At 41.0% G+C, this 23,165-nt stretch overlaps 1 protein-coding gene across 3 annotated transcripts in view; it reads left to right on the plus strand.

Moving 5' to 3' along the window:
• The window catches only part of AFAP1 (actin filament associated protein 1), a 196,308-nt gene extending 173,480 nt beyond the window's left edge, over nucleotides 1-22,828 (plus strand). For all 3 annotated transcript variants that reach the window (XM_074992439.1, XM_074992437.1, XM_074992438.1), the window contains 5 exons: nucleotides 4,584-4,698; nucleotides 6,688-6,852; nucleotides 7,868-8,058; nucleotides 9,205-9,366; nucleotides 19,020-22,828. In XM_074992439.1, coding sequence (XP_074848540.1) covers nucleotides 4,584-4,698; nucleotides 6,688-6,852; nucleotides 7,868-8,058; nucleotides 9,205-9,366; nucleotides 19,020-19,046 — 660 coding nt within the window. In that variant the 3' untranslated portion in view covers nucleotides 19,047-22,828. The remainder of the gene's footprint in view (nucleotides 1-4,583; nucleotides 4,699-6,687; nucleotides 6,853-7,867; nucleotides 8,059-9,204; nucleotides 9,367-19,019) is intronic.
• Nucleotides 22,829-23,165: the final 337 nt, after the last annotated feature.

Raw genomic sequence — 23,165 nt, forward strand, 5'->3', positions numbered from 1 at the left:
TTTCCATAAGTACAGTATAGTGAAAATAAATACAGCAAATACTGAGTTCAGTGTTCAAGACCACTGTTGCTGGTAAATAAAGTACTCAGCATATGTTTTTGTTTGTTTCTTAATATCTAATCTTGTTTCTCTAGTGTGATGCATTGCTAGGAATAGCTCATTATTATCCAGAATATTTGAATGTCTGGCAACCTCCCTGTCCTGGGGCTACTGGATATGAAAGAGTTTACTGTATTTCGCTGGCTTGGTTTAAAGCTCTAGAATGCTTGCAGTTACAATGGGAAGGTGCAGTTACTTGCAGAAGCTTACAGTTACTTCTGAAGTGAAGGTGCTGTCTTCCTATTAGTTTGCAAAATGTCTGCTTTGCAAGTTTTTGCTGCACCTAAAGCCAAAATAATCTTGCCAAATAAAAAATAGCCATGTAATGATAGGCTTTCCTCTGGCTTTCAGTTGGCTTCAGCAAATTTCCTTTCAAAGGCTTTAGCACTGCTTGCTGCTGTAACAAAAATATTTATATTTAAATATTAAGTATTTCAGAGGCTATAACATGCAACTTTTGCATATGCAAATATCTGTCCTTTAAAACTTTGGCCTGCTGAATGATTCATTTTTATTAGATTAAATACTTGGCCTTTTAGTTTTACGTGTAATACTAGTTTACTGAAACATACAATGTAACTACTTTTTTAAGTGCCCCATTGCTTTCTTCCTGTGAGAAATCTAAAATCGCATGTTGGCAGTCATAAGCTATGCCATATCTGAATCCACTGTGAAGAACAATGGCATACAATTCGCAGGTTACTAGCCTAATTTTAGCTACTAAAATGATGGTAGTCTTTTACTTGTTTGATACATATGATATAATATGTATTATTTCCCTGACTACTAGTTTGGTCTAATCATGAATACAAAGCTGTGGAGCTGATATTAGAACCAGAGATAAGCCTGAGCAGTGAAGTTTGGGTGGTTGGCTTAGGCCTATCTTTTCTTGTATCTGCCCTGCCTCTTCTTACCTTTATATTGATATTCAGGTTGAACCTCTCTCATCCACCATCATCTGTAATCTGGCATGATTTTCGTTAGCCAGATGACCACTTATCATGGGTGTGGCCAAGTTTCCTGTGATGTCATAAAGTTCGCTACAGCCACCAGTCCTGGCTCTCAGTGTTCTGTGCTGTTATTTAGCTGTAATTTATCCCTAAATGTCTCCTACGAGCCCATAAAACAGTGAAAGTGTTAGTAATGTGCTGGACAATACTGACCTCCCAACATCCAGCAAATTCTCTCATCTGGCACCAGTCAGGTCCTGAGAGTGCAGGATGAGAGAGGTTCAACCTGTATTTCAAAAGCATCTAGAAACAAAGATAATATGTACTTTAAGGAACATAGATTCAGACATAGGTGTGTGAGCAAGTGAACCTTATACAAGAACCCCATGCAGTGGCTTTTTTGTGTTGCAAAGTGGAAAGTGTTTGAAATAACAGAAAACTTATGCTTCAACCAAAGCCATTTTTTTCCTTTCTTAATTTAAAGAAAAAAAAACAACTATGCTTGACTTTTAGATCCAAGCCTCCTACAGTCCTGCTGTTTGTATGTGCAGGGAATCCAGTTATCTAGGTTGTATAGATCATTTGAATCCTTCATTTAGAAGGTACAAAAAAAATTCACTGTTTTGTGGAGGGTCAGTACAAAAGCCACACACAATTTGGGTCACACTTAAACCTTCAAAAGAGAAGGCAAAAGTTAGTTTAGATGGCACTTGTCTTGATCTTTTGCTGGCCTTTTGTATAGGGGTGAATTTCACTCTTAAGTTTCACAAATGCCTCGTCAGTCATTTTAGGGACACTAGGGACCAGTCGACACTAGAAAGGCTTTACCAGGACAGCTGTAATGGCAAACACACTCCTACACTAGACACAGTTTATGCTGGCAAAAATATGTTGCTGCAAAATAATATACCCTTAAAAAAGGACTTTCCTGCTTTTATAATTGGGGCTTTTACCAGTATAGAAGGGTTGCAAAGAAATCCTGTCCTTAACTGACATCGCTATGCCATCAAAATGTCTAATGTAGATTTTGTCTAGCTGACCAGTAAAAAGAAGATTATGGGGATAATCGTTTTAGTCCTATGGAGGCTTGTTTGAACCAGTCATTTTGTATGTCCAGTGAAGAAGCCTCTCTATTGATTGCCTTGTAATAAGTTATTCTGCAGTAGTGCTTTGAAGAATCAGATAATGTTCCGAGAATCGGATAAAATGACAAAAGCAGCATAAAAATTATGTCCCTGTTCTTTAACAGAAAAAACAAGCAAGAAAGGAAAGGATAATTCTGATCCCTGTATTTTGTCATTCACAGAGAGTCACATGGTACCCTGGCACCTAGCCAGCACTGCAGACTGCTCTTCAGTAATTAAGTGCCAGATTCTGCCAACCTTACTTCAGTCAAGCATAGTATCTCATGGTTATGGCCTTGTTGAATTCAGTGGAATTTCTTAGATGGTTAAGGAGTTACTCAGCCTGAGAGAGGATGACAGAAACAAACCATAAATAACTTGCCTGTCAGATTCTATTCGCATCCTGTTGCTCAAGTTGTTACAAAGAGTTCTAGCAATAAATCTAAAATTAGGATCTTAAGCATATAAGGAAGTATTCCATAGTATGCCATGAATAAAACAGACAAGGACTATCTTTGCATACCGTTCAGAAAAATTATCTGGCACAACTCCCAACAGTACTGTTTCTATATCCTCCTGTCAATGTGCAGTACAGGTTGAAACTCCCAAATCTGGCATTCTCTCATCCAGCAACAATCATTGTCTGGCAGGACCATGGGTCCTGCAGGACCAGAGAGTTCTGCAGCTGTGAGGAGTGGGGTCCAGACACACCAGTGGCAGGAGCCCGGGACACGGCAGCTACAGCTGGCCTGGCAGCAAGGGAGGGGACCAGCAGTAGCTGGGGAGTCCAGGTCAGGAGTAGCAGCAGGGAGCAGTGTCCTGGGCTGGTAAGCTGGCAGCCCAGGCCAGCAAGTGGCAGCTCATCACAGAGACCAGGTGGGAAGCCATGGCCCACAGAAGCCGCAGCTGAGCCTACGCTCAAAACCCCTGGCCAGGGAGCAGTGGCTCATCCCCAGAGCCGGGCAGGAATCTGTGGCCAGGGCTGTGTGCAAAGCTGTGGTCCTGGGAAGCTGCGGCTGGGGGTGAACAGGAAGCTGCAGCCCAGGGAGGTTGGGGAGCGGTGGCTGGGGAGCTTGTGGGTGTAGTAGAGAGGGTCAGGAATCTGTGGCAAGAGTGGGTAGAGGAGCCCAGAAGCAGAGGCAGAATTGACCACCCCTGGTCTGGCAAAATCCCTTGTCTGGAACCACTTATATCCCCAGGGTGCCAGACGAGGGAGGTTGAGGCTGTAGTTACTATTAAAAGCCCACATTTACCAACAGTTACGAAGTGTGAACTGAGATCCGATTATGTTCCTTTGTACCCAGGATGCACAAGACAGTTTGATCCTGATAACTACATCTTGCCATAGGTTCAGTTTCAGTCTTTTCTTTCTGATGGGACCAGTGCCATGGTTATCCCTGCTTTTGTCATCACCAGGGTAGAATGCAGTCATATGTTCTACTTTGGCTACTCTTAAATACTACATGGAAGCTTCAGCTAGCCCACAATATAGCAACTATCATTGAAACTGGGCAGCCCACTGCAATCTCATAATTCTGTGTTGTTCTGTGTCCTGCACTAGCTCCAGTTCCTTTTTGGGTACAACCCAAGGTGCTGAATATCCTCTCAAAAGTCCTAAATGCCCTATAACTCGGCTCCTCTATTGCACTTTGCAGAACTTGTCTATCCATGTGACTTCATTCCTGGAAGCTGGAAGCAGAGTGTTCTCCATGGCGCTGTACTGTTCTTACATTGTCTGGTAGCTTGCTAGAGTTTGTGTCTAGCCATTGTAAGGCTGCAGTGAAAAAAAACCTTAACTTTGCCTTTTTCCAGTGAGTTTGCTTTGTTGGAGAATCATTTGATTAACCTCTTATGGATATAGGTGTGTACTTATTTACTTTTGAGATGGCATCCATGTACTATAGCAATACAGTTCCTAGGACATGTACTTAATAGGGACATGTAAGAAGTATGAAACCGTTTAAAAGTCATGTGTGAGCAAGACTGATGACTTCTTCTTGCAGTGTATTTGAAAATAATGTGCATCCCTACTCTTTTTAAAGGGCTTTGTAATATAAAATTGTTACAAAGTACCACTCAGGTCCGTTAGAGCATCATTCCTAAAACACATCCATTGTGATACAGAAAAAAAGATCAAATTAGCAACTGTGGTGCTGCCACAGATGGCAAAGGAAGAGAGAACCTCTCAATTCACAGTGATTACCAACCTCTGATCTTATTGAATAGGAAATACTCAATGCGACAGTTTCTAGAGGATGTACTGTTTGGAAAATAATCAACTGAGCAAATTAACAGCCTCCAGGAAACAGTTTTAAACAATCCTTGCAAGCATTGCTTTTGGTGATTGTGTTACTACGGCACCAGCCGTACAACAATAGTTACCGTTGCATAAATATTTTTTTTCCAACAGTTTAAGGGCAAAAAAAGCCCCGCTACTGCAAATGGGATCATGGGAAAAGGGAGAATTTTAAGCAACCAACAGAAGAAATCTGAATCAGCATCAAGTGTGAAACGCACAGCATCAAGTAAGTGCATCCCTTAACTATACTGAAGTCTGCGTAAAACTGCATGAAGTCAGAATCAGTCTCAGTATCTCCAATTATCAGTTTATTGACATACAGAGTTTTTAGGTAAACATCAGCTGTGTGCTTGAAGCTGCATAAGTGTCTAAGTTCATATGATCTCTCCTTTTTTAAGTTTTTCCATTAGTCTAAAACAGGCAATAAAAATCACTAGTTCAGACACCTAATGCATTGGCTGCTGGTATGAATTATTAAGATCATGGTAAACGTTTTGGAGCAGTTGGCCTCTCCTTTCCTTTTCTGTCTTACTTATGATTTCTATAATAAAAAGTAATTTTTCAAAGATCCAAATTTTACAGTCGCATCCATTCTCAAGTTCTAGGAATATGTGAACTTGTCTTTGCATGTCTCAAATCTAAGTCTGAATTTGAACTGAAGTGTTGAAATGAATAATGAATTTTGCTGTCCTCCTTCAGTTTTTAATATTCCATCCTTTTCTACGTGTCTGTCTGTTATATTTTCCTCTTTGTATTTCAAATGGTAAAAACACATTTTGGGATGCCCATGTATTTTTAAATGCTCAGAAGGATTTTTGAAGTAAATTTTGGGTACAAAAAAGCTGTTTAAACAACATTTGTGACACTAAACATGTTTTTCTTTCATGTACTGAAGTATTAATGCTCATATTGCTGCTCCTGCAACTTATTTTGAGACTTTGCATTTTTGCTAGCTTGGTGACATCTAATGGTGGCCAGAGTGAATAATTTTTTATTTTGTCCCAAGTTCAGCGACTTGAAAAGCAATTCCAGTAGTCTTATGTGTTGTTTTGGCATTTTTTAAGCAAGCGGAAGGGTACACAGGAGAACTTTAAAGATTGCATTTTTTCTTGCCTGAGAATGAATGGATACACTGTTGAATTTTCACTTAGTTTTCATTTAGTTATCTTAGTAAGTACTGTTACCCTCTTCTCTTACCTCTGAGGTTTTTACTTGGAAAGTTTTTTTATTACATTTGTCATGCCGGGATCTTCTGCAAAAATTTGAGTTCACTCTGGTCATGGTGCAACTTTAATAGAAATTTTTAATCATGATGATAATAAGTGAAACTAATGACATTTAATAAAAATGTAATGGTGTCCCACAGAAATTAATCTGTATTAGTATGGGATTTAGTAAGCTAAGCATTTAATTCTAAATTGGAGACTTGTAAAATGCTTTGACATTTTGTGATGTCCACTAGGTTTGAAATATAGGAAAAAAATCTTGTGATGTCTAGCTCCCATTCTCCATGAAAAAGAGGAGTGAAAGAGCTTTAGAAGAGTCTGGGCCAAGGCATTTCCTAGGCAGTGGCAATGAGGGTGAGATACCTTTCATTCTGTAGTCCATCCTTAGTGGGAGAGAGCAGGCACAGGTTTGGGGACCTTAGCCTGTTCCCTGGAGTGGAATTGGTGGAGAAAAACCAGAAAAGTGGGAGTTTTCCAACTTCACCATTCAGTTATAAGTGTCAGGTCAGAGTTTCAGTCTGGTTAAGCACAGGAAAAGTTTCGCATACTTATCAGAATCTGTTTTGTCTACACTCTTGGGCAGGAGTTTGTAGAACAGGAGTCTTGTAAGATGTCTGGTATTTTCCATATTTTCCCAAAGATTCTTGAAAACAAGATTTGTTCATGTTATTTCAGCATTTGTGCTCAGCAAAAATCAAGAAGTGTGGGAAAAGCCAGTTGGAACACACAAAAAAGCGTTCTCAGGTGTTGCAAAAGGTTTTGTGAGGTTAGATTTGATGGAGAGGTGAAGGGCTGTTTCATGGCTTATTTTATCCAAAGAGATCAGAAAGGGGCCCAAATAACAAAGCTGAGACCAGGAAATTTTAGGGGTTTGTATATGTTGTTTGTCCCATCTCAGATTCTGATTAGTGAGGTTCCTAGGTTCTGAGCCGTTGAGAAAAGGTGTTAAATGAATAAAATCATCAGTATGCATTAATCTTTCTGTACAGATGCTGATCAATACAAATATGGCAAGAACCGCGTGGAAGCAGATGCAAAGAGGTTGCAAACCAAAGAGGAGGAGTTGTTGAGGAGGAAAGAAGCTCTGCGGAACAGGTTGGCTCAGCTCCGAAAGGAAAGAAAAGACCTGCGTGCTGCCATTGAAGTCAATGCTGGTATGTGGTGCTTTATTGTATTAGAGCCTGACACAACAAGAATTATAGCTACCCAAACAGATTCTTTCCTGAAATCTGTTTTTCAGAAATCCAAGCTACTTGCTACAGGTGTAGCCTGAGGTTCTGTTTTTATGTTAAAAAATATATAAAATTAGACTATCATTGCTATCCAGCTATATTTGAACTATTAGCTCATTTCATTCTAAAATACACTATAACAATTATCACCAACTCACACAGAAATTTATGGGGTCACCATATTTTAAAAAAATAATTGGTTCCTTCTATTTTTGAGGTATAGAGACTAAATGTAAAATAATGTGGCTAGGAAACCAAAAAATTGCCTCAGGACAGTAAATCACTGTGGATGTGCTGGAGCAGGTTCAGCAGAGGGCAACAAAAATGATTAAGGGGCTGGAGCACATGACTTGTGAGGAGAGGCTGAGGGATTTGGGCCTATTTAGTTTACAGAAGAGAAGACTGAGGGGCGATTTAATAGCAGCCTTCAACTTCTTGAAGGGATACTCTAAAAAGGATGGAGGGGAACTGTTCTCAGTGGTGACAGATGGCAGAACAAGGATCAATGGTCTGAAGTAACAGAAGGAGAGGAATAGGTTGGATATGAGGAAAAACTGCTTCACCAGGAGGGTGGTGAAGCACTGGAATGCATTGCCTTGAAAGGTGGTGGATTCTCCATCCCGAGAGGTTTTTAAGTCCCAGTTTGACAAGGTCCTGGCTGGTATGACTTAGTTGGGGTTGATCTGCTTGAAGCAGGTGGCTGGACTAGATGACTTCCTGAAATCCCTTCCAGCCCTATGATTCTGTGATCACTGAGCTTTGTGTACAGTGCAAAACACTTTACCTGAACAAGGTTGAAATTGTGCAGTGTGCATAGCTGTATGGATACCCAATAATTTTAAAGGCTCTGTTTCCTATTTGTAAATAAGTGAAATTTGTTTGGCACTGAGTCCATCAACTTTAGCCTGTTGGAACAACACCCATCTCTGGATTTCAGGCAGGAAGACTCAAGTGATTCTTGAAGATAAGTTAAGGAAGCTGGAAGAGGAATGCAAACTGAAGGAAACTGAGCGTGTAAATCTGGAGTTGGAACTGACTGAGGTGAAAGAGAGCCTGAAGAAAGCCTTGGCTGGCGGCATCACACTGGGATTGGCAATTGAGCCCAAATCAGGAACCTCAAGCCCACAGGTATGTTCATAGCTGAATGATTTCAAAAAAGTGCGCAACCATGTGAGGGTTTGATCCAATGATATAGGAGAGCTTGAGTATTCACTGCTTCCAAAAAGGTGAATAGGAACTAAGGGTGGTCAGCATCTTGCAGAACAAGGACTCTGATCTGTAAACCCAAGAAAATAAACCAGCCAAGCTCAGGTCTGGCTTGTTTCCATTGCTGACCTGCAGCTGATGTCCTCTTCAACCATGAAATTGAACTGATATGTATGGAATTACAGGAAATGGGTGTTACTGTTTGTGTTGTGCAAAAGCCTAGAGGCCAGGACCACATTATGCTAGGAGCTGTACAAACATATACTATTAAGAGGCAGTCTCTCCCCACAAAGAGATTAACATCTATAGACCTTTAATATCTCCAGGATCAATATGGACAAAATTATTGGATTAGTTCATAGCACTGCCCCCTATGTCTACACAGCAGCCTTATTTCAAAATAAGCTATTCCAGAAGAGCAATTGTGGAACAGCTTATTTTGAAGTAATGCTGCTACACACAAAAATGCATTTCAAAATAGCACTTAGCTATTTCAAAATACAGCATCTGCACACGTGCAGCCTATTTTAAAATAGAGCCATTGGACACATTGTGGCTTATTCCCTTTCTAACAGCACCTATTTCAGAATAGCTATTTCGAAATAGATGCTATTCCTTGTAGAATGAGGTTTACCAATTTCAAAGTAAGCCAACCATTCTTTCAAACTAGAGGTTGTTGTGTAGACGCTAGGACATTTATTTTGAAATAATGTCTGTTATTGCGAAATAACTTTGCTATGTAGACCTACCCCCTAATCACTTGTAGTTTAGAGTGAACTAAAGTAGCCATCACAAACTATGTAACTATTTGTTTTCTTTGCTTATTCCAGAAATGGCATTTGCTTTCCTGATGAGTGTAGTTCACGTTTAGAAAGACTTGTCCGTCAAAGTGCTTTTCAAACTTTGAAATGGTACTTGCAGTTTTTTGCAGACCCAAATTTAGATAAATAATGTTTACATGAATATTTGGATAAAGCTTCTCCCAGCTGAAGATTTTTATTTTTATGAATATTTTGAAGGAAACATTGCCCCCTCTGAGGTTTTCATTCTGTTTCTTCTGTCTACCAGTCTCCAATTTTCAAGCATCGAACTTTGGAAAACTCTCCTATCTCCAGTTGTGATACAAGTGATACTGAATGTTCAATACCCGTGAACAGTGCAGCGGTGCTGAAGAGACCTCCTACATCAAGTAATTCTCCATGTCGAGGTCACGTCCTTCGAAAAGCAAAGGTGGAAAAAAGATCTATTGTTTGATTTTTCTTCTTCTTCTGCCCCTGTCCATCATGACATGTTTCCCATCTCTCCTTTATTCATGATCAGGGAGAGATCAGCTCCTGCTGCTCGAATTTCTAAGGGTGAAATTTCACACCAGTGTAGAGGACTGGCCCACGGTCCACATTTACACAGAGTGGTGCCTGGTTTCATGCTAATCCCCTGAACAGAGATCCATTTCATTCTGATGGGGTAAATTTGGGGAACCAGATGACCAAAGAATTCTATACTACTATGACAGATTTCATTCTGTGTCTGTCTCTGTTCTTTCATGGAGTTCGCTGTAAATGGCCTGTTTACTTCTTTCACCATTACACTAATGGATTTAGTCAACATGCATTTAGTGTCATCATTAAAACCAGTGCTTTAGTAACCAAAAGATATCAAATTTAATCGTTGCCAGATGATGAAAGAAAGAAATAGTTCTAGACTGTGGTAATTGAAAAAATGTATTGTGCAAGCAGCCTCTCTTGCTGTACAATTAAAGTTGAAATTCTTTGAATTCAGTTTGTTCTGCCTGATGCCTGGATGAAACTTTGCATTTCTACCCCATTAATACAGTGTTTAATAGACATGCTACTTGTGGTTAAAGGTAAATGGGATTTTCATGACCGCTGTCTTGGCCTGAATGAATTGGCTTGTAAAGGTGTGAGACTGAACAACTCGTATAACTTACAAAAAAAGGGTTTTACTGCTGGCATGGGTCTGAGATCTTTGTGTTGTTTTGATCTGTTTATTGCAAACTACAGTTATCAACAATAATTCCTACACATCTGTTCTTCATATGAAACAGAGATAGCCGTGCTAGTCTATATACTATGAAAACAAAAAAGCAATACAATAACACTTTAAAGACTAACACAATAATGTATTAAGTGATGAGCTTTCGTGGGACAGACCCACTTCTTCAAATCATAGCCACACTAGAACAGACTCAATAAGGCACAGAGAACCAAAAATAGTAATCAAGGTTGACAAATCAGAAAAATCTCTGATTTGCTCACCTTGATGATAATTTTTCTGATTTATCAACCTTGATTACTGTTTTTGGTTTTCTGTACCTTAAATATTGAGTGTGTTCTGGTGTGGCTATGGTCTGAAGGAGTGGGTCTGTCCCACGAAAGCTCATCACCTAATAAATTATTTTGTTAGTCTTTAAAGTGCTACTGGACTGCTTTTTTGTTTTCCTCTCTTCATAGTGCACTCCATTATTTTGTCTATAACAGCCATACTTGCTTTATTTTAGGAAGCATTTTAAGGTTTCACTGGTGCTGTTTTTCTTTTTTCCTGATTCATTATATACGTTTGCAGTGTTAAGAGCAGCAGAATTCATGAACAAATGCATTTTAGTAAAGCGTGAGTAAGGAATGCCATCTAGGAGTTAGGACATGCAACTGAGAGTCAGAGGAGCTGGGCTGTGCTGGTCTGCCACAGATTTGTCATGTGACATAAGGCAAGTCACTAACCCCATCTATAGAACCCTGCATATTTGTGGCTATCCACTTTGTATCTGTGGGTATCTGCATCCACGGATGTCAGAGTGGATATCCATGGCTCATTTTTTACAGATACAGATATGGACTGAAATTTTGTATCTGTGCATGGCTCTACCCATCTGTGCCTCAGTTTCCCACTTGTAAAATTAATGTTCTTGGGATGAAAGATGCTACATTGGCAGTTCATTTATTTATTCACTTCCTGATGTATTATGCCTATAAGAATTGCTCAGAATAGTGCCAGGTAGCAAAATCTGCTCTGACAGGTCTTGACTACACTATCTGCCAAATCGACAGGTAGTGATCAGTCCATTGGGAGTCAATTTATCACATCTGGTATAAAGGCAATAAATCAATTGCCAAGCACCGTTGCATCAACTGGTGCTTCACCCGAACAAGAAGTATAGGCAGAGTTGATGGCAGAGCATAATCTGTTGACTTACCACAGTGAAGACTCTATGGTAAATGGATCTAAGTATGTTGATTTCAGCTTCATAGTTGAAGTTGTAAAAGTTAGATTCATGAGACCAGTAGTATAGACCAAGCCTTAGCTGCAAATGGTGTGTTTAAAGAACACTACTGGTTGACTAGAGTCTCTTCTGGAAGAATCTTGGGTGTAAGATTAGACTGTTAAAAGGATCTGAAGCTACTTTCTGTCAACGGAAACAGTTCCACATATTGAATTCAGATTTAACATCTGTTACCACCTTTTCATAAAACTTCATTCTCCAAATATTAGCAGTGAAATAATGCGACCCAAACTGTACTGAGCTCATTCATAACGAGATACAGCCAAATTCCAACATCAGCTAAGCATCTGCAACTCACATTAATTTCAATGGGAGTTGAATGCGCATATATGAGGGTGGAATTTGGCACTTAATGTTTTGGCCTTGCAGAGTTATGAGTGTGTCTAGGGACTCATTTGACCCTTAATGATTTGGCTAATCAGTGGGAGTTGCATGTGAGCACTCTGAAAGTGGAATTGGTTCAGCATATGTAACCTCCATCATAGTGTGTGGGATGTGAGGCCAATTTCATGTCTGTGCTAATACTAAAGTCCCCAGTAATGGACAAAATGGGTAGGATGTGTTTGCGTAAGCCCTGAACATTTTGGATATTTATCTGATCCCATTCATCTTTTTATTTCTATCCATAGTCTGCCTGCATTCCTGCTCTTTTTCCCCAGCTCTGTCCTTTCTATGTCCATCTGACCCTTCTGTTCCTCTCTGCTATGAGCCCTTTGATCTGTAATTCCTATATTTGAGTCCTATGTGGCCCAGTGTAACTTCAGAGCTGTGCACACGCTGCTGGTGTGGCTACTTTCTGCAAATCTCTCTTGCTTCTGGGCCTGTCCGGTTAGAGACTAATCTAGTGCACCTTATGCACCTCTGGAAAGGGAAGCAGGAGGAATTAGAACAGAGCAGTCTGTCTTCTAGAGAGACTTTCAAACCTCTGGCACCCTAATAGAAAATTGTTTCACAATGCAGGAGTGGGTGGGTAGGAGACTCCAGGGAGAAAGGGAGTCAGGCGAAGGTGTATGCTTAGAGAAATAACTCACATCTGAAAGTTCAAATTCTGGAGCCTGTTCTCTTCATGCATCCTTAAGAGACATCAGCTGTTGTACCACCAAAGCCGTGATGAATATCTTCTTGTCACAGTGAGACACATTACTGCTGTCAAGCAGCAGCAACAAATACTTACTGGTTGTCAGTGAGAAAGACTTCAAAGAATATAGAATGAGTGATGGATTCAGGAATCCATTATGAAGCCCAAGTAGCACTGAAAAACTTTTTAACTATAAGGATAGTTTAGTGAAATGCCATGGGAGGGTGTGGAATCCCCACTCCTGGACGTTTCTAACAACCTATTTTACAAATATCAGTCAAGGATGCTCTAGGTCACGGATCAAAAATCTGCAGCTCCAATGCCCTTTGCAAGCAGGCATTTTCTCGGGGGTGGGGGGGGGATGACGTCCAGTGACACAGCAAGGCTCAGGCAAGCTGCCTGAAAGCCATGGCTCCACACCATTCCTGGGAGCAACTAGTTTCTTGCACACCCTCTGAGCACCCCTGGTGGTGTTGGGGGAGGCAAGGAAGAGGGGAAGGGTGGCTACACAAACAGCATCTGCCCTCAGTTTTGTCCTCACAGTTCACAGTGGCCAGAAGCTGGCCAATGGGAGCTGTGGAGAGGGTGCTTGAGGGCATGAACAGCTCACAAAGTACTCCATTCAGGAAGGACGCATGCATATTGTGAAATGATTGCCTAGGAGGGAGCACTGCAGAAAGGCATCTGAGGGTCACAATGCATGACAAGCTCAATATGAGTCAACAGGGTAAGACTACTACCAAAAAAAAAAGAAAAAAAAGACCAAAACTACAACAGCAAAAAACAGCAAACATCATTCTGAGATCTATTAGTAGGAGAGTTGTCAGCAGGACATGAGGAGTAATTCTTCTACTCTAATCCATGCTGATTAAGCCTCAACTGGAATATTATGTCCACTTCTGGGCGCCATATTTCAATAAAAAGGTGGATCCAGTGAAGAAAGTCTAGAGAAGAGCAGCAAAAATGATTAAAGCTCTAGAAAACATGATGTAAAATGGGTTTGTTTAATCTGGAGGAGAGAAGACTGGACGTGGACATAATAACAATTTTCAAGAACATAAAAGACTGTTTCAAGGAGGGAAAAAAGCAGTCAAGTAGCACTTTAAAGACTAACAAAATAGTTTATTAGGTGAGCTTTCATGGAACAGACCCACTTCTTCAGACCATAGCCAGACCAGAACAGACTCAATATTTAAGGCATAGAGAACCAAAAACAGTAATCAAAGCTGACAAATCAGAAAAAAATTATCAAGGTGAGCAAATCAGAGAGCAGAGGGGACGGGGGAGTCAAGAATTAAATTAAGCCACATATGCCAAAGAGCCCCTATAACATCCCAGAAAATTTTCATCCCAGTTCAAACCACGTTAATGTATCGAATTTGAATAAGAAAGAGAGTTCAGCAGCTTCTCTTTCTAAAGCAGACTGAAAATTGTTCTTCAATAAGACGCAAATACTTTAGTCATTAACAGAATGGCCCGCTCCATTAAAATGTAGACTAACTGGGTTGTGGATCAGGAATGTTTTGATGTCTGGTTCGTGCCCATTAACTCTTTGTCTGAGAGAGTTTGAAGTTTGTCCAATACACAAAGCATCTGGGCATTGTTGGCACATGATGGCATATATGATGTTAGTTGAGGAACATGAGAATGTGCCCGTGATTCTGTGAATAACCTGGTTAGGTCCAGTAGTGGTATCGCCACAACAGATATGTGGACAAAGCTGGCAGCAGGCTTTGGTGCAAGGAAAAGACCCAGGACTGGTATTCCTGTGGTATAGACTGTGGCTATTGGTTAGAATCCTCATAAGGTTGGGAGGTTGTCTGTAGGAGAGAACAGGCATGTCACCTAGGGCCTTCTGGAGTGTGGCATCCTGATTAAGGATAGGTTGTAGGTCGTTAATAATTTGTTGCAGTGGTTTGAGTGGGGGGCTGTAGGTGATGACCAGTGGTGTTCTATTCTTGGCTTTTTTGGGCCTATCTTGAAGCAGCTGGTCTGTGGGTATTCATCTGGCCCTGTCGATTTGTTTTTTTATTTCTCGGTGGGTAATTCAAGTTTATGAATATTTGGTAGAGATCTTGTAGTTTTTGGTCTCTTGTCAGTTGGATCAAAGCAAATGCGTTTGTACCTAAGGGTTTGACTGTAAACAATGGATCTAGTTATGAGTGCAGGATGGAAACTAGAAGGGTGTAGGTATGTAGAGTGATCAGTGGGTTTCCGATACAGTGTGATGCTGATCAGGCCATCCTTGATTTGTACTGTAGCGTCCAGGAAATGTATCTCTTGCGTGGAGTGATCGAGGCATAAGTTGATGGTGGGGTACAGATTGTTAAAGTCTCTATGGAATTCTTCTAAAGTCTCTGTACCATGGATCCAAATCATAAAGATGTCATCAATGTATCTTAAGTGGAGGAGTGTAATAGGGGATGAGAGCTGAGGAACCGTTGTTCCAGGTCAGCCATAAATATATTAGCATATTGTGGGGCCAAGCGGGTGCCCATAGGAGTTCCACTAATCCGGAGGTATAAATTGTCTCCAAATCAGAACTAATTGTGGGTGAGAACAAAGTTGCAGAGCTCAGACGCCAGGTTGGCTGTGATGACATCAGGGATAGTATTTCTGATTGCTTGTAATCTGTCTTTGGCTACGTCTACACGTGCACCCAACTTCGAAATAGTTTATTTCGATGTTGCGACATCGAAATAGGCTATTTCGATGAATAACGTCTACACGTCCTCCAGGGCTGGCAACGTCGATGTTCAACTTCGACGTTGCTCAGCCCAACATCGAAATAGGCACAGCGAGGGAACGTCTACACGGCAAAGTAGCACACATCGAAATAAGGGAGCCAGGCACAGCTGCAGACAGGGTCACGGGGCGGACTCAACAGCAAGTCGCTCCCTTAAAGGGCCCCTCCCAGACACACTTTCATTAAACAGTGCAAGATACACAGAGCCAACAACTAGTTGCAGACCCTGTATATGCAGCACAGACCCCCAGCTGCAGCAGCAGCAGCCAGAAGCCCTGGGCTAAGGGCTGCTGCCCACGGTGACCACAGAGCCCCGCAAGGGCTGGAGAGAGAGTATCTCTCAACCCCCCAGCTGATGGCCGCCATGGAGGACCCCGCTATTTCGATGTTGCGGGACGCGGATCGTCTACACGTCCCTACTTCGATGTTGAACGTCGAAGTAGGGCGCTATTCCCATCCGCTCATGGGGTTAGCGACTTCGACGTCTCGCCGCCTAACGTCAATTTCAACTTCGAAATAGCGCCCAACACGTGTAGACGTGACGGGCGCTATTTCGAAGTTGGTGCCGCTACTTCGAAGTAGCGTGCACGTGTAGACGCAGCCTTTGTGTGGAATATTAGTGTACAGAGCCTCTACATCCATTGTGGCAAGGATGGCATTGTCAGGAACTTTTACAATGTTTTGTAATTTCCTCAGGAAGTCAGTGGTATCTTGCAGATAACTGGGAGTGTTGGTGGCATAAGGTTTGAGAAGGGAGTCGACGTAACTGGATAGTCCAGTGGTAAGGGCACCAGTGCCTGAAATGATAGGGCATCCAGGGTTTCCAGGTTTGTGGACTTTGGGAAGTAAATAGAATAATGCAGGCTGGGGCTCCGATGGTGTGTCTGAGTGAATAAGGTAGCAGCAGGGAGTTCCTTAAGTAGTTGTTGTAATTTCCTTTGCAATTCCAAAGTGGGATCAGCACAGAGAGGTCTGTAAAATGTGGGGTTGGAGAGTTGTCTGGCTGCATCCTGTTCATAGTCTGACTTATTCATGATGACAACAGCACCCCCCTTGTCAGCTGGTTTGATTATAATGTCTGGGTTATTTTTGAGACTGTGGACAGCGTGGCGTTCAGCATAGTTGAGATTGTGTCTCATTGGGCATTGTTTGTGTATAATGTCAGCCTGAGCACGGTGGCGGAAGCATTGTACGTAGAAATCCAGACTTTCACTATGACCCTCAGGGGGAGTCCACATAGAGTTCTTCTTCTTTTGTTGTTGGAAGTGGGGGTCGAGAGAGTCAGACTGTTGTTCATAGGTGTGCTGGAATAATTCCTTTAGACAGAGGCGGTGAAAGAAGGCTGCAGGGTCACCGCAGAATTGTATTAAGTTCATGGAGGAAGTGGGGCAGAAGGAAAGACCCCGGGATAAGAGAGACTCTTCTGCTGAGCTGAGTTGGTAGCTGGAAAGATTAACAATATTGTTAGTTGAGCTGTCAGTATTGTAGTTGAAGTATCCTGAAGTATGAAGTAATGTAGAAAATTTATTCCTTTTCTTTTTCGTAGAAAGTGGAAATGTGTTTGATAAATTTTTTGTCTAGCACAGATAAAGCCTTGTTCTGTGGGGTCTTGCATGGATGCCTGATTGTTGACAATAATTTCAAGTTCAGAGAGTTCATTTTGAATTATCTTTTGTTTATTATAAAGGATTTTGATCAAGTGGTTCCTCGGTTTCTTAGGGAGCGTGTTGCATAGATGCTCGCTGTAGTCAATGTAGTACATTGATTGTGGTGGGTTTTTCACTGTCAGAGAGAGGAAAATGGTTCTCCTTAACCTCTGAGGATAGAACAAGAAGTGATGTGTTTAAGTTGCAGGAAGTGAGATTTAGATTGGACATCAGGAGAAGCCCTGTAACTATGAGGGTGGTTAAATACTGAGTAAATTGCCTCGGCGAGTAGTAGAATCCCTATTATTGGATATTTGTAAAAGAGGCTTAGACAAATACCTGCAAGGGAAGATCTAGGTCAACAGTTCTCAAACTTAAGCAATCCAAGGACTCCCATTTTGATTTAAAATTATCTGGGTATCCCAAGCCCTCCAGCCCAGCTTTTGCCCTGCCCCCTTCCCTAAGATCATGTCCTCCACCCATTCTCCACGGCACCCCCCCATTCTCTCCATCATTCACTGTCCCCCATCTCAGGAGGGGATGCATGCCACAGGCTCTGGGTGAGAATCTGTGTGCAGGACAGGGATGCAGAATGCTGGGAGGGGGTTGAAGTACAGGTTCTGGGCTGAGACAGGGGGCTGGGGTGCAAGAGGGGGTTGAGGTGCAGGGGCTGGGATGCAGAAGGGGGTACCTGGGTATTCCCGAGCCCTCCAGCTCCGCCTCTGCTCTGCCCCCTTCCCCAAGGCTGTGCCCCCCGCCCCTTGCAGAGTTGCAGGCTCTGGCTGAGCAGTACATACCATGGGTGGCTCCCAAGTGACCATCATCTGCCTCTGGGAACATCTTGTTGGTGGATTGTCCAGGGGACCTCCATGTGCTTTCCCTGCCCACAGGCACACTGTTCATGGCCATGGAAGCTGCAGCATCAGCACTCAGAGCAGGGAGCATCGCACGGAGATGCCACTCATGCCTTCCCCTGGAGACCACAGGGGCACACTGGCTGCTTCTGGGACCAGAGTGTAGCTAGGGCAGGGAAGAAGCGTGCCTTAGCCCCCTTGCACTGCCAGACTTGTAGCATTTGGGAGGCTCTGTGGGGGAGGAAAAAGAGATGATCGGCAGGGCCCATGGACCCCTAGGATATTCTCAGGACCTCTTAGATGTCTAGTGACCCCATTTTGAGAAACTCTAGTCTAGCTACTATTTAATCCTGTCCTAAGGGACTGGACTAGATGATCTCTCAAGGCCCATTCCAGTCCAGTCATGTGTACCATCTCCTTAAATGGGACTCCATCTATGAATCAGGATGATATCAGTTCTTCTGTCAGGAGAATCTCTGTGAGCACAAAGATGTGGGCTGGATTTACTGCTTGGAGGGCCAGGCCTACTTCCTTATAGTCACCAGCAAATTCTCACTAAAGAAAGGCTACAGGGTTCATGGAATAAATTGTGTCAAAGTCACAATAGGCTGTAAGAATTACTGTTGCATCATTCAAACTGGTGTGTCAAATGTTTGAATTTAACAAAGACCAACACAGAATAATTGTGTGTGACTCACTAGATAAACTTCAGCTGCTCTTGCTGATGCAAAAAATCGAACCTTTTTTGTGGGCTCCCTGCAGAGCAGGTGTGTGTCTCCTTGTTCCTTGGCCATAGACAGAGGCCATCAAGAAGCCTATACAAGTCACCTGTTGCTGTTGTATCTGAACTCTGCCTCACTGTTTTTTGTGTAAGGCTGACAATGCAGCAGTGCTTAGTGCTTTGAACACATTTATTCAACATGCAGTCTGCAGTTTGAAAAATATATAAAAATGGAGTTTCTTTTCCTGTTACGCACTGCACATAGCAGAAGAGTGCAAAATGCAACTCCAGTCATGTGGAGAATTTACAGAATGAGACATACCTCCTCACCTTGTTCAGCTGTTTCCAGATTGTAGACTAAAATATAAATCTGAGAATTGTTCTTTGCACTTTTTAAACACTCACCCAAAACCTGCTGAAGTATAGAAAGAGTTCCACTCACTTCAGTGGGCTGTAGCTTGAGCCAAAAAGCAGATGAACTGTATGTGCAGACACTTTGATTTATATAACATTTCCCTGTCCTTTGTTTTTCCCTTCCAGGAGTGGGAGCTGAAAAATGGAACATAAGCATTGCAAATTTGTTTACGTTGTTTAAGGGCCTTGCTTCATGTGGACCAAGAAAAAGACTGCAAAGGACTCATCTGTAAAGGGTTAAGTGATTAGGTTTTATAATTCTGTTCAGTTAATGGTAGCTTGGCCCTGATTTGACTGTACTCTCTCTACTGTATTACTGTGTAACTGAGTGTGCCCCTATTTGTTACCTGTTACCTTTTATTTCCAACTTTATTTGTAAAAATGTTAGGGGGAAAAAAGGAGCATGTAATTGCAATTTTGAGGTTTGTGTTGCTGAAGGAGGTTAAACCAACAATGTAAACAACATTACATCAAAAGTCCTGAATGGAGATCAAAACTGGTGCACTGAGCCCCAGATGAAATCCTATGAATTTAGATACTTTGTACAATCAAGGTTAATTCTGAATTTCAAAATTCTGCCCCCTGACAGAGGCGTTATCACAAGCTTGCTTGTTAGGATTCATGTAGCTCTTACCTAGTCACTTGGCAGGAAATGGAAGAAATGTTTCCACAGAAATGGCCTGACTTGCTTGAGCAGAACCCTTCTCTCTCCATTTTCTCAATGGTTATAAGCCAACCAGGGAATGACAAAACATGGCTGTGAAGCATTTTGGATATATTTTAGACAGATGCTTTTGTCATCGGGACATAAAAAGCTGCCGTGCGTTTTAATATGTTCTTGTTGTTGTTGTTGTTTCTAAGGACCTGTCATCTTCTAATGTAGTCCTCTTCAGATGTCATCTTCTAATGTTACTACATCTCTCATGGAGTCTGAAAATTATTTGGGCATGATTTTAAAAAAGCAACAAAGAGCTTTTATATGTTCCTTCATTTCTGCACTTCCTAAAAAAAATCCCACTGACAGCTGCTAAAATTAAAATTAAATTAAAATAAAATTAAAATTAAAAATTAAAATTTTTAAATAACAGCTACTTTACAAGGTTCATGCAGTTTTGTTTTGCTTGTTGTAACATTGTTAAAGTCAAGTTACATAATGGTTTTATTTGCTACCCTCAGTCCTTTCAAATCTTGGATAATATTTTTGAGGAGGGCAGATATGAGGAAATGCGAATTTCCAATCTCCTTTATACACGAGAATGATGAAATAAGAAGAGAAAAGACATTACTGAGAGAGGACACATTTTCTGCTTGCCAAAAAAACAGGGTTTTCCTTTTAGTCTGTGAAAAATACAGAAGTCTGTTCTCCCTTTGTTATGTATATATCTCTGCCAAGAAGTCAGATGCCTTATTACCAGCCCCAGTTTTTCAAAAGTCATGAATCAAGCCCCCAAATTAAGGAGTAATTAAAAAATCATGAAAATTTTTTCTTTGTTAAAAGAGTTGTTCTTATTTGTCCTGTTTTTTCAAGCCACTGTAAACCACTCAGGTCACATTTTCAGCATTATCTCCACGATCAGGAGGGCTTGACACTAAAATCAAGATTTTGACATTATCACTTGTCCGCAAGTGCTGGGGCTTTAAATAAAGCACGAGTCTCTTGTTTAAAAGTAATTGGCAACATTGCAGATACACCAAGGGAAGCATAGATTACTTGGTGGCCCAGACCCACAGTTCTGTCATTGGTAAGATTTACATAAGCTTTGTAAATGTATGCTGGTATGTAAAACTCAGAGTCTGGTGCAAAAAGACATTCATGGGCGTTACGCACATGGAAACTTCATGTTTACAACCATAGGCTAAAATATTCATTTCCCAGCAGCTCCTGAAAATCTGGCCCCATTTGCGGGCCCTGAGCACTTTTGAAAGAGCTGGTCACAGTGGCCAGCTATTAAGTGTCTGATTCTGGTATACAATAAAGTAACGGACAAGGCTCCTTCGGTGGTGCAGGATTGGGGCCCAAAATGGCATTGGGCCTTACTGCCTCTGAAGTGTTTGGCTTTTTTTCAGTGCCACAGTAATGTAAATATAGTGGGGAAGCATGTCAGCCTGTGTTCTTCAAAGCTGGCTATAGTATTGTATTTTAGATTGATTATGACATTTTCTAGGTGAAGGGCACAGGTTATGCTGCATGATACAGACTATCATGCTATAAAGTATCCCAGAAACATCAGGAAAAAAAGTTTGATGCAAAATTAAGTTCATTTAGGCTTTTTACTTCGAAACTTATTTATTTGTATATTTCACTAAATATTTAATTTATATCTGTACATATTTATGATGCAAATTAGGCCTCTAGTCAACATGTGTGATGCTGAAATAGTTGCCATTAATAACAGATCCCACATCAATAACACTGAGTAGCCAATCGCCTAATCTGAGTCTTCCCCATACCCCCCCCAGATGTTGACTCTGTAACTGCCCCCCCATTATGAATAGTGCTTTGTATGGAGGGTGAGGTTAAATTTTTGTCATGCTTTAGATGAGTGTGCAAATTCCTCTAAGCAAGCAGAAATTGCATGCATGCTTATAAGATGTACAACTCTATATAATGATTCCTTCATTCTGCCACATACACCTTTAAGCCTGGGACCCCTAAAGGCCCATTCTAAATGACATACGTAGCCTGGGAGGGCATTTGCTTCCCCCTTTCCTACAAAAAATACACTGCACTAAATGTGCAAATACATTGGTAACATTTTGCAGTTAGCATACTCACTATGACAGTTCTATGTAATGGCCAAGGTATTGTAATGTAATAAAGGATATGTCTACACTTAAGGGAAGATCAACAGGCTGGCGGTTGATCTTCCTGGGTTCAATTTAGCACGCCTAGTCTGGGTACGCTAAGTCGAACTGTCATGGCGATGCTGTCATCCCTGGTACTCTTGGTAGTCGTAAGGCGTAAGGAAAGTCGACGAAAGAGTGACTCCCATCGACCTACTGCTGTGGGGACCATAGCAAAAATCGATTTAAGATAAATCGACTCAAGCAACACAATTCTTGTAGCAGGATTTGCATATCTAAGAACGATTTTACCTCCTCGTGTAGAGCTGTCCATAGACTTTACCAAACTCCAGAACTAACCTCTTTCCAGAACAGATGCAGTGCTGTGAAATATTTGTGTTTTGTGTTATTCTTACTGTACAATTTTTAATAAAAAGCAACAAAGTTTGTATTTTCATAGATTTTTAAATTTCAAAATCACCAGACAAACTCAGCAATAGGATAGTACGACATCTTAAAGAGAAAACTTTCGTATTTTAATTCATCCAGTTTCTATGTCTTTTGAGAAAATGTTATACGTGTGCTTCCTAAGCAAACTCCGATTACTATATCAGGTGCTTTTTTAATCATAATTTGGGGAGACCAAAGGTGTTTTTATAGGATGATTTTGGTGTTTTGATTTTGCAGAAAGAGAATACTTCATTTAGTATAAGTTTTCATTTTTATACACTTTCAAATTAATTGGATCTGGTTATATGTTGTAAGATAGTGTTCTCATTAAGAATGTAATTATTTCATTGTTGTATTTTTAAAAAAAATCATATTTAAAAACTCGGGGGGGGAAGCATGCAAGAATCATGAAAAATTCTTTGTTTTATTTTTGTTATTGAACATGTTGGCAGTGCCCATTATAATTGTAAATATGTTCTTTCTACTGTATTTCTCAATCTATTTAATTTTCAGAAACACGTTCATGGAAAACTTGTGTTAAAAAATCCAAAATGGACCCACTTACAAATGTGTGTCATAAGCTTCATTTAACTTTCTGCCTTTCTAGTTTATTCTTCAGGAACTTTTAGAGTGTGAAAAAGGACTGGCGCCTGCTAGGCGTGACAGATTTATGTGCATTATTAATAAAAGTTACCCTGTCAAAACAAGAATTTGTATCATTTCTTTGTAGGTGTCAATATAATAAAGTTATAATACCTTAGCATCTTACAAAAGACACTCTGACACCCTGAAAAAGGGCATGGTGTTGATATCTAGATAGATTAGATAGTAGAAAATTAAAATGTGCCTGGCATGAATCATCTAAAGAGGGACAAGTTATTACCAGTCTTCCAGATACTCGCAATGTTTTTTAAATTGCAATGTTATCCCCTTAGTTTCTCAAAGGCCTATTGTACAATTGGTGCATTAAGGCTTAGTAGTGCCACACAAGCGAAACAAAGTTCAGAACATTTCTTTTTTCTGGCAGCAGCAGACTGC

This window comes from Carettochelys insculpta, chromosome 4 (assembly GCF_033958435.1).
Source record: "Carettochelys insculpta isolate YL-2023 chromosome 4, ASM3395843v1, whole genome shotgun sequence".
Classification (NCBI taxonomy): Eukaryota; Metazoa; Chordata; order Testudines; family Carettochelyidae; genus Carettochelys; species Carettochelys insculpta.